The 15,292-nt window shown below is 47.2% G+C and overlaps 1 protein-coding gene across 1 annotated transcript; it reads left to right on the top strand.

Annotated features, from left to right (window-relative positions):
* The first annotated feature begins 3,434 nt into the window (after window positions 1–3,434).
* On the top strand, window positions 3,435–14,916 carry LOC119448459 (uncharacterized). Its single transcript, XM_037711751.2, has 4 exons — window positions 3,435–3,954; window positions 9,167–9,369; window positions 12,304–12,539; window positions 14,502–14,916. Exons 1-4 carry the CDS (start codon window positions 3,789–3,791, stop codon window positions 14,875–14,877), a joined length of 981 nt encoding a protein of 326 aa, XP_037567679.1. The 5' UTR covers window positions 3,435–3,788; the 3' UTR covers window positions 14,878–14,916.
* Window positions 14,917–15,292: the final 376 nt, after the last annotated feature.

Raw genomic sequence — 15,292 nt, 5'->3', positions numbered from 1 at the left:
ATGGACAATGAATAAACGGAAGACGCGGACACCTCAGAAACGGCGGTGGTGGGTTCGCCTGGCTTTGCTAAAGTGTTAGAAGTTGGGTCACGCCAAGCCTTCGTTGCCGCACCTCCGGTCGCGCGACGTTAAATACTATCGCGAGTATTGCTGACAGTACGTTTTAGTGCCACTCTTGTCGTAGAGCAAGGGCTGGTTCTTGATCGCGTCGACCAGCATTACAGCCTACACTTTTGGTGCCATGTTCAATTTTACGACCGGTTTTTACATGCTAGTGTAGCTTCCAGTGAAGCAGAACGACTTTCCGCCGCGTTTCCGCTTCGCCATGGCGAAAAAAATCGGCCCGAGACCAATTTGGCTCGCAGCCTGTTTTTCTGCCTGTTTTGCCACCTAGGCGGGCGGATTTTTGCAAGATTTTGCCACTTCCGACAGCTTCGAGACCAAGTGTGAACGTAGCCTAAGATCCTGCGCGAGCGCGGCCTAACCGGCACCTGAAGGGAAGCGGCGGAAATGTATACCGGAGATTTTGACCACCTGGGGTGTTTAACGTGCACCTAAATCTAAGTAAACGGGCCTCGAGCGTTCTCGCCATCATCTAAAATGCGGCTGCCGCATTTGTTGCTTCATTTGTTGCGCATTTGTTGCTTCAGAATGCGGCCGCCACATTCTCGCCCAAAACTTCACAGAGTGTCAAAGCCTTAACAAACACTGTGACAGTTTTTTCCATATTCAGACATGATTATCTGTAAATTACCAACCCAAACGGAAGCGCCCAGGAATGAAATTGTGATAGTAGCACCGGTTTCATGAATTATGTCAGCGCGAAGCGACGAAAAAAAAGCTGGGTAAGTTGGGGGGGGGGGGGGGGTTGAGGAACAAATTCCGGGGGGGGGGGTTCGAACCCCCCCAACCCCCCCCCCCCCTGGCTACGCCCCTGGCGGGAAGTAATCGAAGCATGGAACATTCAAAATAAAAAAGTCTTGTATCAGCTGTCCCTGTATTGCGCTACAGGATAAAGAAATCCTGTGCCTGAATGGTTAACGTGTTCTGGTTTTTTAGTTGTTCTTTTTGCGTTGTGTGTGGCCACGTGTGTGTAAAAATCTGCTCTGTGATGTGGAATAAACCTTAGTTGTGAGTCGGCGCTTGTGTTCGTGTGTTCTTTCGTCTGTTCGTCTTCCTTGTTGCGCCGTTCTGAACCCATGCATCCGTACCAACTCGCCCAATTGTCAGTGCATATCACCTCACACAGATCATCGCCGTAAGGTGCGCATTCCATATTGCCGGACTAATGCGCACTTTAACTCTTTTGTGCCGAAGACGGCTAGCGATTGAAACCACCTGCCCACCTCTGTTGCCAATATATCTGACACGTGTTTATTTAGAACTGCCGCTGAAAACTATTTGTTCGCCTAATCTGTCTTGTTCCTAATCTGATTTGCATTTCACCCAAACTCACTTTTTCGCGGCTGTATACGATAGTGCATTCTTTTGTGTACACAATATTGTTTTCTTTTGCGCCAAGGACGGCTTGCATTGGAACCACCTAGCAGCCTGTGTTGCCGATATTTCTAACACGTTTAAATTTTTTTTAAGCTGCCGTAGAAAACAATGTATTTGCCTAATCTGCCTTGTTGCCAATATGATCATGTATTTCGCTTAAACATACGCTTTTCCGTTGCTGGATACCATTACTTTTATTTTCGCTGCATTATGACTTTTTTTTTTATACCACTCCCTCTGTAACGCCCCCTGGGCCTTGAAGGTATTTAAATAAATAAAAAATAAATATATATTTCGTGCATTACAATGAATGCAATTTTCGTCTTGACACACATGGCGCCGCACGTATAGTGTTAATTTTTACTACAACCAATGCCGCAAGAAGCTGTCCAATATTCACTGCGCCTATTACTGTGCTCCAGCCGATGATACAACAAAACAAAATGCACCTGGAGGATTATGAATGGCTAACAACACGATCTGCAGCTGACCTATTAACTAGGCCCGAGATGAAATAATGTAAATGAGGCCTACTATATCCCAAATGTAGGGTAGCAAACCAGAAACCTCCCTTTCGGTTAACGCCCCTGCCTTTCCAATCTCATTTCTCTCTCTCGCTTTCTCTCACTATAGGTAAAGAAAGTAAAGATAAGCCGTGTCTCTCCACCTGCACAGACTAATGCTTTTTTATTAGTCTCAAAGGCAGATTGGTTGCCCGCATCAGCAAATTTTGTTCCAGCCGATGACATACGAAACAGTGCGAAAGTTAGAAGAGCTACAACTGGGGCAAGTTAGTCGAACATACTTAGTTTTGTACCGTCCGCTGCTTTGAACACAACACATAGAGTCGAACATAAGCAGGAGCGCCACCTAACAACTGTAGCGTTACATTTACAGGAAATAAACGTATGACTGAATTCCCTTACACTTGAAGATAACACATGCGCCTCTCCATCACTTCCTTTTTCTGTGCCACGCATTAAATCAATGTCACCCGGGATTAGCGTTATTGATGGATTGCTCAAGCATTCACTTCCACGTGTTGTTAACATATGGAAGCCCCCGACAATCGCTCGCCCAATTCTGTGTTTAGCGTTCAAAAACAGCGCGGTGCGGAAATTAAGTAAGTTAAACAATTGCTCCACATATTATACTGGCGCCAACTATCACGCCTGTGCATCGCGTTATGGTATGGTATGGTATGGTATGGGTTATCTGATGGCGCATACCCACTGCGGGGGATTGGCCAAGATTTGGATGGAATTAGGCAATCTTTTTTAATACTAAAATCGGTAAAGCTAACTGGAGAAAATGAACAAAACTAAAATATTTAATAATTCACGAAAACCTATTTGAAGCACTTATAAATTCTTCCACGGCTGAGCAAATATCCCTGCGGCACTTTCCAAGAGAGGCGGCTCCTAAAGAATGGATGTGTAGAATAGAAAAGCTTAAACCAAGCCGTGTAAATTTTGATTCTAGAATATTTTTCCTTAAAGAAGAAAAACGGCGGCAGAATATGAAAAGAATGATCTATTGTATCATCTTTTCCACAGAAAGGGCACAAGGAGGAGGGCACCAGACCAGCCCTGTGACGATAGAAGTTTAATACGTAATCGGGTAAAGATGACTTCAGTTTTTCTGGTGTGAAAGGAATTTTTGGGCCAAGGGAATAGGAGGTGTCGATATTCTGAGAAATTAGCTACAGCTGGGTTCAAGAAGTCTTGAATAATTGAATATCTCCTGAATCTAGTAGTAGTTAGGTAAGCTATTGTAGGAAGTAATCGTAATACATCGCGTTATGGGTGACACTTCATTTTTTTTTTAAGTTTATGGATATGGTTGACTGACGCGGTCGGCGGTAAAGAAGAATGAGAAGCTAGACCGCGAGCTTCGAGCGCGTGTCACAACCGTCAGTTGCACCGCCTCACAGCATCGGCATTCGCCCGCAGCTTCAGCAGACGTCAATCATCTAGCCAGAGGGATGTCGTCTGTCGACAGCTATTCGTGCGGCAGCCAGTCGACGCTTTCCGAAGACACCGAGCGGATCTGGCAGCGCTACCTCGCCGGACGGAGGCGTGAGCCGCGGCTCGACTGCTCCGAGTGCGAAGCGGCCACCGCCAACCGTAACGTAGTTCGCAGTGGGACCAGCGTGCCCGAGCAGCGATCGCGGAGGACGAGACGCTCGTCGCGACCGGACTCTTCGTTGTCCGGCGTTAACCAGTATGGCTTCGCGGACACGGAGTCCCTGATCGCCGGCCGATCCTTCTCGAGCGAGGGCGACACCCATGGTGCCCAGCGTCCACTGGGTGCGCGCCCTGTGCCTGGCGCTGATGGCACTCTCCTCGGCGCTTTTCATCGGCGCCGTCTCGTTGGCCCTGATGCACTCGCTGCCGGCGACGTGGCCCACGCCATCGTTCGGGGATGCCAAGGTGCACGGCGCCGCCTCCGCAGGTACGCTGAGCTCTCTCTCGCACTAAACTTTGGTGTCGAAGGCTAAGCCAGTCTGTGCACGCGCACTGATTTGTAGGAAAAAGCGGCGCAAAACGACGAGGACACCATTGTAAGAGGACGTAAGTCCTGCTACTCTCCGATCCTGTCTTCGTCGTTTTTCGCCCACTAATTGAGAAGAAGCGTGAAAGAGAGATAGAACGCCTACTTCAGGCGTTTCAGCCTGTCTATCTATCCATCCATCTATCTATGCAATTACGCCGACCCAGTGACCCAAGTTGTCTGCGAACTTGGGCCACCCGGTATGCATGGCTCGTGGTCGTGATGGCGTCGCGGTATTTCCACCGTCGTCATTGCGCTTCGTCATTTCAATCTCGTTATGCCGTCGTTGTCATGCCTCCAACGCCGAATCCAGTAGGCCCAAGCTTTCATTTAGCTTGGGCTACTAGGTATGCTGATTGTCATGGCGGCATGGTCGATCCACCCTGGCCTTGTCGTCTGACTCTCGTCATGACGACGTCGTCACGCCTTCTACGTCGACTCGGTAATCCATGCTCAATAGCTTTGAGTGACTGGATGCATGCTCGAGGACGTGATGCCGTCGCGGTCGTTGCATCCTCGTCATTCAGGCTTTGTCATCCGACTCACGTCATGCCATCGTTGTCATTCCGTCGTCATTTCGCTTTCGTCGTTACACAGTAGCCGTCCTATCTTTGTCGTCATACCGTCGTCATCACGCTATCGTTTTGCCATAGTCGTAACTTCATAAACGTGATCGCATCGTCGTCATGCCGCCGCAATAGTACTGCCTTCGTCTTTTAGTAGCCCAAATCGTGTAATATTTTTGACCGCTAGGTATGTGTTTGTGGTCATGATGTCGTCGTGCTCATTGCAACATCGTCATTCAAGCTCTGTCATCCGAAATCTCTGCATTACATCTGTCATCAGGCCATTGTCGTCACACAGTCATCATCAATTTGTTTCCTATACCTTCGTCGTGAGGCCGTCATGGCCTTCCCATTGTCATCGTACGCCATATGATACACTCTGCCTCAACCTATTGTCCTCAAACTGTCGTCGTGCGATCGTAATCCTACGGTCGTCGTCATACCGTCGTCGTGATGTTGTCATGCTCGTTCCGTCGTCATTCTAATCTCTTCATCCGACTGTCTCCATGTCGTTTTCGTCATGCAATCGTCGTCACACACAGTCGTCGTCATATCATTGTCGTCAGGCTGTCGTCGTCACACTGTTATTTTGCCATCATCATCACTTCAGAAACGTCAATGCATTGCCGTCATACCACCATGGTCATACTGCCAACGTCACTTCATTCTATCGTATTCACGCTATCGTCATTCAATTGCGATTATACTGCCGTTATCACGAATTCGATGCCATTGTGGCGGCGTTAAACAGTCGCTGTCATGCATTTGTCTTCATACCATGGTTTTAATGCCATCGTGGTCATGCCTTCGTTGTCAGTCCAGCTCCGTCATCCGGTTGTCGTGACCCCAATGTCCACATGCTGCCCTCATCACGCTGCCGTACTCACAATGTCGTCATCATTTCAGAATCACCATCTCATTATCCTCATGCCATTGTCGTCATACTGCATTTGTCGCTCCATTGACCACATTCCTTCATCGGCATTCTATCATCGTCACTGCGTCACCGTGAAATCAGCATACGGTTATTCTTATGGGTGACCCGCACAATTGAGTGCCATAGGAAAGTGGGCTGATACCACATACAGTGTATGAGGGATGTACCCGAAGCAACGGAAGTATCAGGAAGACCGCTACATACTTGAAATTAACGCAGCTTCAGTATTAGAGTGCGTCGCTAGATTCTCTGAATGCTAACCGCATACCATTGTCAGTCATCGAGAGATGGGTACTGCTGTATTTAGTTTTTTTAGGTTGCTCACTTCTCTCTGACAATTCAAAGATACCTTCACCCTTTGTAGAAGCTATAAGTAAAAGGCAAAGGTAGTAGAAGCTGAAGCTTCCACTCTGTCTTTTTTCACCATTCCTTTCGCAAAAACAGCGGTTGAGGTGTCCAACTGTTGTAAGACAGTTACCGCGGTTAATCCTCTTTTATAGTCACATATCTCGCTTCTTTTCTGCGTTGTTTGTTCGCGGCCGCACTGCAACACGACTGCTTTGGTACGCTGTGTAAGGCTTTCAACGCAGTTCATTGTAGTGGAAACAATAAAATATTGTTGGCAGTCTCATTTCAGACTGAGATAAATTGTTGCACGTGCCTCCATTGGTGATTTTAAGGCAGAAGTCGGAATCGCCCCCCGGTAGCTGCGAAGAAACACCAATCATGAGCAGAGGTTTATGGGCAAGTGCGGAGTTTTTGTGAGGGAGTTCCTGGAGCTTCTGTCTGCTTGTTTGGCTTCAACCCTAATTTTGTGGAAAGATGGCGTTCTCGCGCAAAAATAAGGGTGTGTATAGGCTGGCGGTTCTTGAGATATTCGCCGAGTGAGAATCAACGGCGAATATCTCAACAACCTTCTGTTCGCAGATGACATTGTCCTGTTCAGCAACACTGGAAATTAACTGAAACGAATGATTTAGGACCTTGACCGAGAAAGTGTTAGAGTACGGTTCACGATTATATGCAGGAAACAAAGATAATGTTCAAAAGCCCAAGTGAACAAGAATTCATGATCGCCAGTCACCCTCTAGAGTATGTGCAGGAGTATGTTTATCTAGGTCAATTACTTACAGGGGGCCCTGATGGTGAGAAGGGAATTTACAGAAGAACAAAAATAGGTTGGAGTGCACACGGAAGGCAATTACTAAATCATGACTGGACGCTCACCACTGTCGTTAAAAAGAAAAGTGTACGGTCATGCCATTCTACGGTTGCTAACATATGGGGCAGAAACTTGGAGGTTAACGAAGAAGCTCGAGAACAAGTTAAGGAGCATGCAGAGAGCGATGGCACAAAAAATCGTAGGCGTAGCGTTAAGAGACAGCAGGAGAACATTGTGTATCAGAAAGCGAACGGGAATAGCCGTTATTCTAGTTGACATAAGATTAAAAAATGGAGCTTGGCAGGCCATGTAATGCGTAGGGCAGATAACCGGTGAACCGTTAGTTACCGAATGGGTGCCAAGCGAAGGGAAGCGCAGTCTAGGACGGCAGAAAATTAGCTGGGATGGTGAATAGTAAATTTGGAGGCGCAAGTATAAATCAGCTAGCGCAAGACCTGGGTAATTGGACATCGCTGAGAGAGGGCTTCGTCCTGCAGTGTAGATAGAAATAGGCTCATAATGATGATTATGATATGCTGTAGGGTTTCACGGGTTCTTAGCGATATTTAAGTATGGTAGAGTGCTCGTTTAATTCCACCTTGGATCGTGTTGATGTGATAACATTTAGGTGTGTTGATGACTACCTTGTTTTTCGCCGAGGCTAACAAATTTGTTCGTTCCCGGGATGGATTTTGTTTGGATGTTCACATAAGGTTCTGAGCTAACGTTCAAGTTTAAGGTCCCTTGTGACAGGTGATTTTGAGCAAACGTTTTGATGGTTGTCACACGGGTTGCACGTATCACGGTATGTAAAGCCCATTTTTGACTTCCGAATATCATCGCGCTCTCTTGTCTGAATGCCGCTTTGAAGAAGACATGTCTGTACCGGATGGATCAAACCTTCATCAGGCAACTCGGGCTACTAAAGGAATCTAAATATCCTGAGGCTAGTTGGCTTTCTTGGCCGAAAGAGTCCTGCGAAGAAAAGCCGGCAGATCCCACGCCCTGTGGGAATCGATGTTACCCGAATCAATGTGCGGGGAGCCTACCAAGTTAACGAAACGATCATGACTAATATGTAGGCGGCTCTTTCATGACCTACCTGACTCGCATGTCATGACATTCACGTCATGAGTCCTTAGGAGTCCCTTTAGCAACGGCTAGGAGACCTTAAGGCGAAAGGCTTAGCTGTGCTCATGACTATGATTTCTACCACCATCCTTTAGTGTTTCCTTCACTTACTACCCACGTCAGAACCCATTTCAGTGCTTTCTGAGTGCTTTCTTTTTCGCTGAGTCAGTATCATTTTTGCAAATTCATGCTCATGACTATGAATTCTACCATCCACCTTTAATATTTCTTAACTTAGTACCCAGGTCAGAACACATTTCATTGGTTTTTGAGTGTTAGGTAATCTTTTTTTGCTGTCTTGTAATTTTTGCAGAGTCTTGCTCATGACTATGACTTCTGCCATCATCCTTTAGTGTTTCCTTCAGTTAGTACCCACGTTAAGTCCTTTGTGAGTGTTAATATTTCTCACTGAGTCATTGCCATTTTTGCTCAGTCATGCTCATGACTATGGCTTCTACCACCATCCTTTAGTGTTTTCTTCCCTTAGTACCCATGTCCGGACCCCTTTCAGTGGTTTTTGAGTGGCAAGTCTTTTTCGCTGGGTCAGTTGTCATGACCAACAGTGACACGCATGTCATGACATTCATGTCATGACCTATCATTTATGTTCGTCGTACACTCTTCTCATTGTATGCCAATTTTGGTAAATACCAAGTTAAGCGATACGACCATGGGAGCACCAGGACGTACGCAGCTAGATACATAGATATAGATTCATACTGTCAAAGTGGCAAGATGTTCAGCAAAGAAATGCTTCGCATGTAAAACTGCTGTCTCGCTACACAGGCCCATACCGAGCGATTCGTGCCGTGACTTGCGTCACCTGCAAAATCGCCCCTGACGCCCCATCTGCTTCCCAGTCCAATGATATCGTGCACGTTAAACGACTGAAGAAGTGTCACCCTCCCAGTGATGATATTTAGACGCTTGGAGATGTCGCTTCTGCCGCCGGGGAAATATGCTGCACGCGTGTTGTATTTGGTCGTTTGAACGAAGGCGCGCGGGCGCCATCACTCGAGAAAAGAGGAGGAAGAACGAACTGGGCTCGCGCTGGAAATCCAACCGGTCAGGGCTGCAACCGCTGCTGTAAATATAATCTGTAAATAGTTTCAAGTTTAATTGACTTGTCCTTCGCGTAACAATATCGTGCTTTATTTCTCAGTATACCGGTCGGAGCAACATTGTCTCCTGGTCGGCTCTGCTTTCCTTTAAAATTAGTTCGCACTACCGAAATTTGTAAAGATCCAATTGACATTGCCGCTTACTGCCGATACATGGTCCAGAGGGTTAGCGCATTCGAGTGCATTCTGTTTGTAGCCAATCCAAGCCAGGACAAGGCGGGGGGATCTCCGGTGGTCCAGGATGCGGCGAGGCTGGAAAATGCACCGAAGGAGCACGTCAGGGTGCCTTCAGTGGCCCCTGCAACAACCCGCACATCCACGCCAACGTTCGCTGGCACAGTTCTTCCAGAAGGCAATGACGTGCAGGGCACGGCCGTTCATCCAAGCGCTCGGCACGAGGTAAGCCTAGATCACCAATCTGGTACATGCCGTGATTAGCTACAAACCAAAGCTGGATCACGGGAGCTTGTTAACAGAGTATCCATGTGATGGGGAATTTCGTAACGTCCCCACGAGCCCTAAGGTGTATAGAGGTCAACACACTTCTCTAGAACGCGCGAACCACGTTCTCATGACTGTGCTGGCGATATCTGTAGATGACATACGGCACAAAATCGGCTGTATGTGAGGTTGCGTGACTACATTTACAGTATCCATTGATTTCTCTCGACCTGGTGGTCGGCTTAAGCTTTGGTAGCTGCTTTGGGCCTCTGGAGTGGATTCTCGACAAGTGTGTTGACCTCTGTACTGTTTTTTTAACATTTTTTATACGCATGGAGCATACAGCACGTACGATTCGGCCTGTCTATATGAATTATGCGAATAGGCGGACGTCACTTGCCGCGGAAAATCATAATCTCTAGGGCAATAATTAAAAATGTTCACTAATGCGCTGTTTAATTATTTTACTTGTTCCATTGGGAAATTGAAGTCAAGTATGTCTGCTTAACATTAATCATTAGACTAGCTGCACTTTCGAGATACCCTTCCCTAAATTCTGCTAAAATATGCGTTTGAGATACAGTTGGGGTCTTATCCACCTGCTTGACGCTCTTCAGGGGAACTATTAGCTGTAACGCCAACGCACTTGGTAGCCAACCTTGATGCTAGATATCTCGAAAGTGCTGCTAGTCTTAAGATTCCTGCTGTGCAAACATGACTTCACTACTGCTCGGCTACAATTTCGCAGTTGCAACGTGCGCCATAAAGTGAGCAATTAAAAAGTTAACTGGTCATTTTTTATTTAGCTAGCTGGAGATTTCGATTTCTAATGGTTGTGATTCCCGCGTCTTGCATTTTTAGATATGAAAAGGCAGAACAATGCTGTCACAGGCAATGACCCAAACAAATTACTTCATAGCTATTCTGCGAACATGTGTCGGTATATTTTCCCAGGATGTGTACACGTCACGTCGTCATGATAAATGGGGGTGGTCACGTGGGAGCAGATCAAACGCCTTGGTACACGCTCTGGGTCACTCGGTCGTCTCCTACGCAGCTAAGTTCTGCGCGAACCGATGTGTCAAATCAACAGATGACGCAGCGAGCTCAAGCTTGTGCCGAGACTTTACGACCTGCTCCCACTAACAACCTTACGCTTCGTGATGACATGACACGTATACAATCACTTAAATTCTACGATTTTTTCGTGCCAAATCCACGATATGATTATGCGACGCACCTTATAGTGTGGGACTGCGGATTAACTTAAAAAATTAAATTATCGTGTTTTAAGAGCCAAAACCACGATCTGATTATGAGGCACGCCGTAGTGAGGGACTCCGGAATAATTTGGTCCACCTGGTGTTTTTTAACGTCCACCTAAATCTAAGTACACAGGCGTTTTCGCATTTCGCCCCCATCGAAATGCGACCACCGTGGACGGGATACGATCCCGCGACCTCGTGCTTAGCAGCCCAACACCATAGCCAATGAGCAACCACAGCGGGTGCGGTTGAATTTTGACCATTGGGAATATGGCACTTAAATTCAAGAACACTAGCGTTCTTTGCATTTGGCCCCCATCGAAATGCGCCCGCCGTAGACGGTATCGAACCCCCGACCTCGAGCTTAGCAGCGCTACACCATAACCACCAAGCTACAGCGGCGGTCAACACAAGCTCATCCCGAGAAACTAGACCTAGAATGGTTTGCAGAAAGCTATTATAGCAAAATATTTAGGGCATTCAGAGGCTGGCGAGTGCTTTTTATCAGGTTTTGAAGTTCAAGACATTTAGTGAACGAAAAAAAAAAGAAACAGCAGTAAATTTCAGTGAGAATCCCTTTTAAAAGCAATAATTACGCAATATTTCATCATCAACATCAGCCTATGTTTATGTCCACTGCAGGAGGAAGGCCTCTCCCTGCGATCTCCAATTACCCCTGTCTTGCGCTATATTTCAGACTTATTGAAATGGTCCGAACTGGTTCTACGTGCTTTCTAGTGCCCAGAGTACTGCATTGGCAAGGCGAATCACTAGTGACGGCAGGTCTGCGTTCAGACAGGTGCCAAAGACAGGTGCCAAAGTTTGACGGCAACCCTCATCGCCTGGAAAGTACATGTTGTCGAAAGATGCGAAGTGCAAATTTTAATCATGTTTCAGCCCCAATATTGCCTTGTACCCAATAAAACCACAGAAATGAACCCAGCGTGTTTATGTGCGCTGCAGTAAGTAACGCAAGCAGCGAGCATACATTGTCGAAAGTGTCCGGTCATTTCTGGTCAATGTGTGATTCGTGGTCTCTAGTTTCACTAGTTTTAGTGCGAACAAGACACCCGTTTGGAGCCGTAATTTCGTTAATTTCGCTGCACTTTTTGTCGGGGCTTCACTTGGCGTCTTTGAGCGAATTCTAATTTAGTAGAATGCTCAGCGACACGACTTGACTCGTACGGCGTGTCTGAGTGTGGCACATGCCGTACACTTTGTAACTTTGGGGCCTATGTTTCTAGAGGAAGTTGGCTTTCTTGACAACTACCGGATGCGACATATATTTTAGAAAGAAGGATCATCTGTAGAGCGTTTGCTGCTACATACTTCTGTACAATCACATCAGTGACTTTGCCATTAGACGCATGTTGTGAGTTAAGATTTGTGGCTGTTCTCTGCTTAAAATTCATGCTTCAAATACTGTCACGCTCTCTTAATTGGTAGGCAGTGATACAGGTAACTCGGTAAACATCGTTTATTGAATACGATAACGCAAGAAATTCGCAATACGCCAGCTGGGCATGTTGGCTGCGCCATCAGGTTTTCTCGAACGCCAGTAATGCTCTCAGGAATGTCTGGAGGCGCAATGTTCACTGTGCCTCATTGGTTTTCGCGAACTCTGCAGAAGCCGGACCGATGCCAGCGCGTCTTCTATAAGTTCTGCCTGAAACCCCGACGCGAGTTCTTCTTCAACCCGGCGGCCAACGCCTGCGTCGCACTGAGTGGCCGAGCCGGGGCCGAGGTTTGCAACCGGAGCCCGAACCGATTCGTCACGGCTCTGGGCTGCTCGCGGCAGTGCGTTCGCACCAGGAAACCTGCCGCAAAGTGCATGCAGACGGCGCTGCTCTCCGCGTGTGGCAGGTCAGCAAACTAGTCATGCAATTTTATGACATCTGTTCAAAGATGCGCCACATATATGTATAAAATACGGGACTTTACGTGCCAGAACCACGATCTGATTATGAGGCACACCGTAGTGGGCGACTCCGGAAATTTCGACCACCTGGAGTTCTTTAACGTGCACCTAAATCTAAGCACACGGGTGTCTTCGCATTTCGCGCCCATCGAAATGATGGCCGCCGTGGCCGGGATAGATGCGCCACAGCGATTATTTTCCAAAGTGTGGGCCGAAATACATGGGCGTTCCAGTTACTTTTGTGCTTCAATGTATAAAACAGCATTTTGGTAAAAAAAAGTAAGTGGAACAGCAGTGAATTTTTACGGCAAGTTTGAGGGCGCATATATCCAAACTGGTGTCATCCTTGAAATTAATTTCAAGTGGATGCATCTTGCAAACTCACCAGCTACAATTTGTAAATTGCAATATGTGTCGTAAAGTAATTAACTAAGAAGTAATTTATGAATCTTTGTTAATTAGTTGAATGTGTTTTGATTTCTCGTGCTACCAATGTCCGCCCAGCTCGATGATAAGAACTATGTTACCTGCCACAGGCGATTAAAAAAATTCCTAAAGCCTAATTTTGAACACCCGGTATATTTGTTATCGTGCCAACTATAGTTAAAGATTTCCTTTATCATGCGTTTAGACACTTGTGCTTCAAACTTGGTTCCACCTCTCAAACATTAAAACAGGGTCCTACAAAAGTAGATAACTGCGTTTCAGTCCTTTTGAAAGGTGCCCGGCAAAATTTTCGATTAATCGATAAAAAACCCTGCATGGAAAGCGATTAATCGATTAAAGGCTAACACGATGAATGATTAATCGTTAATCGAATAAAATACTTAATCGACCATCCTTACCACGCAACTACATCGCGTCACTGTACAGGTACAGCGCGCGCACATACGTGCGTCTGAACCTCTGCGTCTGCTTTAAATGACGCTTTTAAAGCGACGGCTTCTTTGTGAACCCTCCCTAATTTCCTGACAATGGCTACTGTTCCTGCTGTCTTGGCCAAAGGATAGCCGCGTGTGTCACGTAAGCACGGGAGCACGCCAGCTTTCGTTTACGCCGAGAACGCAGGACTCAAACGGGTCCCTTTTCTATCTTCTTCTATCTACTTCTATCTGCGTACGCCTCTGCTTACCATTCTTCCCACGACAAATGTCAAACATCGCGTGACTGTTGACTCCTCGCAGCGTGCATTCGCATGAACTAATGTTTGCATTTTGGCAAAACTTGTGTAGCTTGTAAGCACACGCGTTGTAGCCCATAAACAAACACTGCATGACGTTAAAGCTGTAACCTGTGTGGTGAATAAATCTTACATGTTATTGCGCGTTGGATGTATGACAATAAAGATATTTCAGCGGATTGCACTTATTTTATACCATTCAATTTACTGGTTCACGGAAGCATCGCTTTACACATATTCAAACATGTGCGTTGGATATGCGTATTTATTTATTAACGGTAACCTTGACATAATTCCGTCGAGTCGGGCATGTCCTCAGACAGCTAGCTATTTAATTCAGGTAAAATGCTCAACTTTCGCGCACCACTCCTGCGTTGGAATTCTCAGAATCAGCTGAAATAACAGAATCAGCCAAAATTTCGCACGATATTCCATCCTTCAATATAATTCTAGTCGTAATCCCCACTATTTGGATGTCAACCCATCATCAGTGGGCGAGACCAGCGGGTATTCTGTAAGAGTCCACCTACTGGACTGTTCACTTCGGCTGTCGCCATTGGCCGCTGCTTCACGAGCGCGAAGGTGCCAGCCAGTCTCCTTCGTGCTCGTGAAGCGGCAGTCAATGGTGACAGCCGAAGTGGACAGTCCAGTAGGTAGACTCCTGCAGAATATCCCCCCCCCCCCTGGTCGCCGTGCAGACTATCGACTCTCGTCTTCCTGTGCACAGGGGCGACGTCGTGAACGGCAGCAACCTATGGTTCTTCGACAGTCGCGGCTGCCACCGGTGGAACTTCCCGTCGGGCAAGTGCCCATCCAGGGACGGCCAGCTGTTTTCCAGCGTCGGTCGCTGCCTGGACGCGTGTGTGCGCCGGCGCGCGGGCTCGGACGACTCCGTCCGTGCCTGCCGGACGCCGGCGCAGGCCACGTGCAACTCCCGGCAGCTCAAGTTTCCTTTCTTCGCCGCCGACTTTGGTGAAAACGGGGTGATGCGTTGCCTGCCCACGTCTACGGCGGGCGAAGCGCCGCGCCGGTGTCTGGCTGGCGCCAACCGATTCAGGACGAGGGCGGCTTGCAAAGCGGCCTGCGTTCGTGGAGGCCGCTAGGGAGCTTTCGCGGCCCCCTTAGCTAAAAGCTGGCTTCCCGTCAGGTCCCCATGGTTTCACGTCGCGGGAGTCAAGAAGTTGCGCCCTGCAACGAGATAGCGGGATGTGCCTGCCGTTTTCTAAAAATAAATTGCTCAGTTATTCGAAAAGGCATGTCATTATGTGTCCGGTATGTAGGAGGAGATTCATTGCTTTTGCTCCCTGTTCATGGTTACGACGTTTTGATGTCTTGTGCGCGCTCTTTGCAGTATATGGTGGATTTCAACACCGGTTTAAGTGTGTTTATTTTTGATTGCGCAAAGCAGCAGTACTGCGCAGAATAGAGTTGGGGAAACGTCACCCGCTGCGAACATTAAATCGTTATGGGTAAGAAGTACGTAGATTTAAAAACACAAAAGTCATAGTTGGCACTGTT

This window comes from Dermacentor silvarum, chromosome 4 (assembly GCF_013339745.2).
Source record: "Dermacentor silvarum isolate Dsil-2018 chromosome 4, BIME_Dsil_1.4, whole genome shotgun sequence".
In the NCBI taxonomy this organism is placed as follows: Eukaryota; Metazoa; Arthropoda; class Arachnida; order Ixodida; family Ixodidae; genus Dermacentor; species Dermacentor silvarum.
This window is presented reverse-complemented; position numbering and strand designations above follow the sequence as displayed.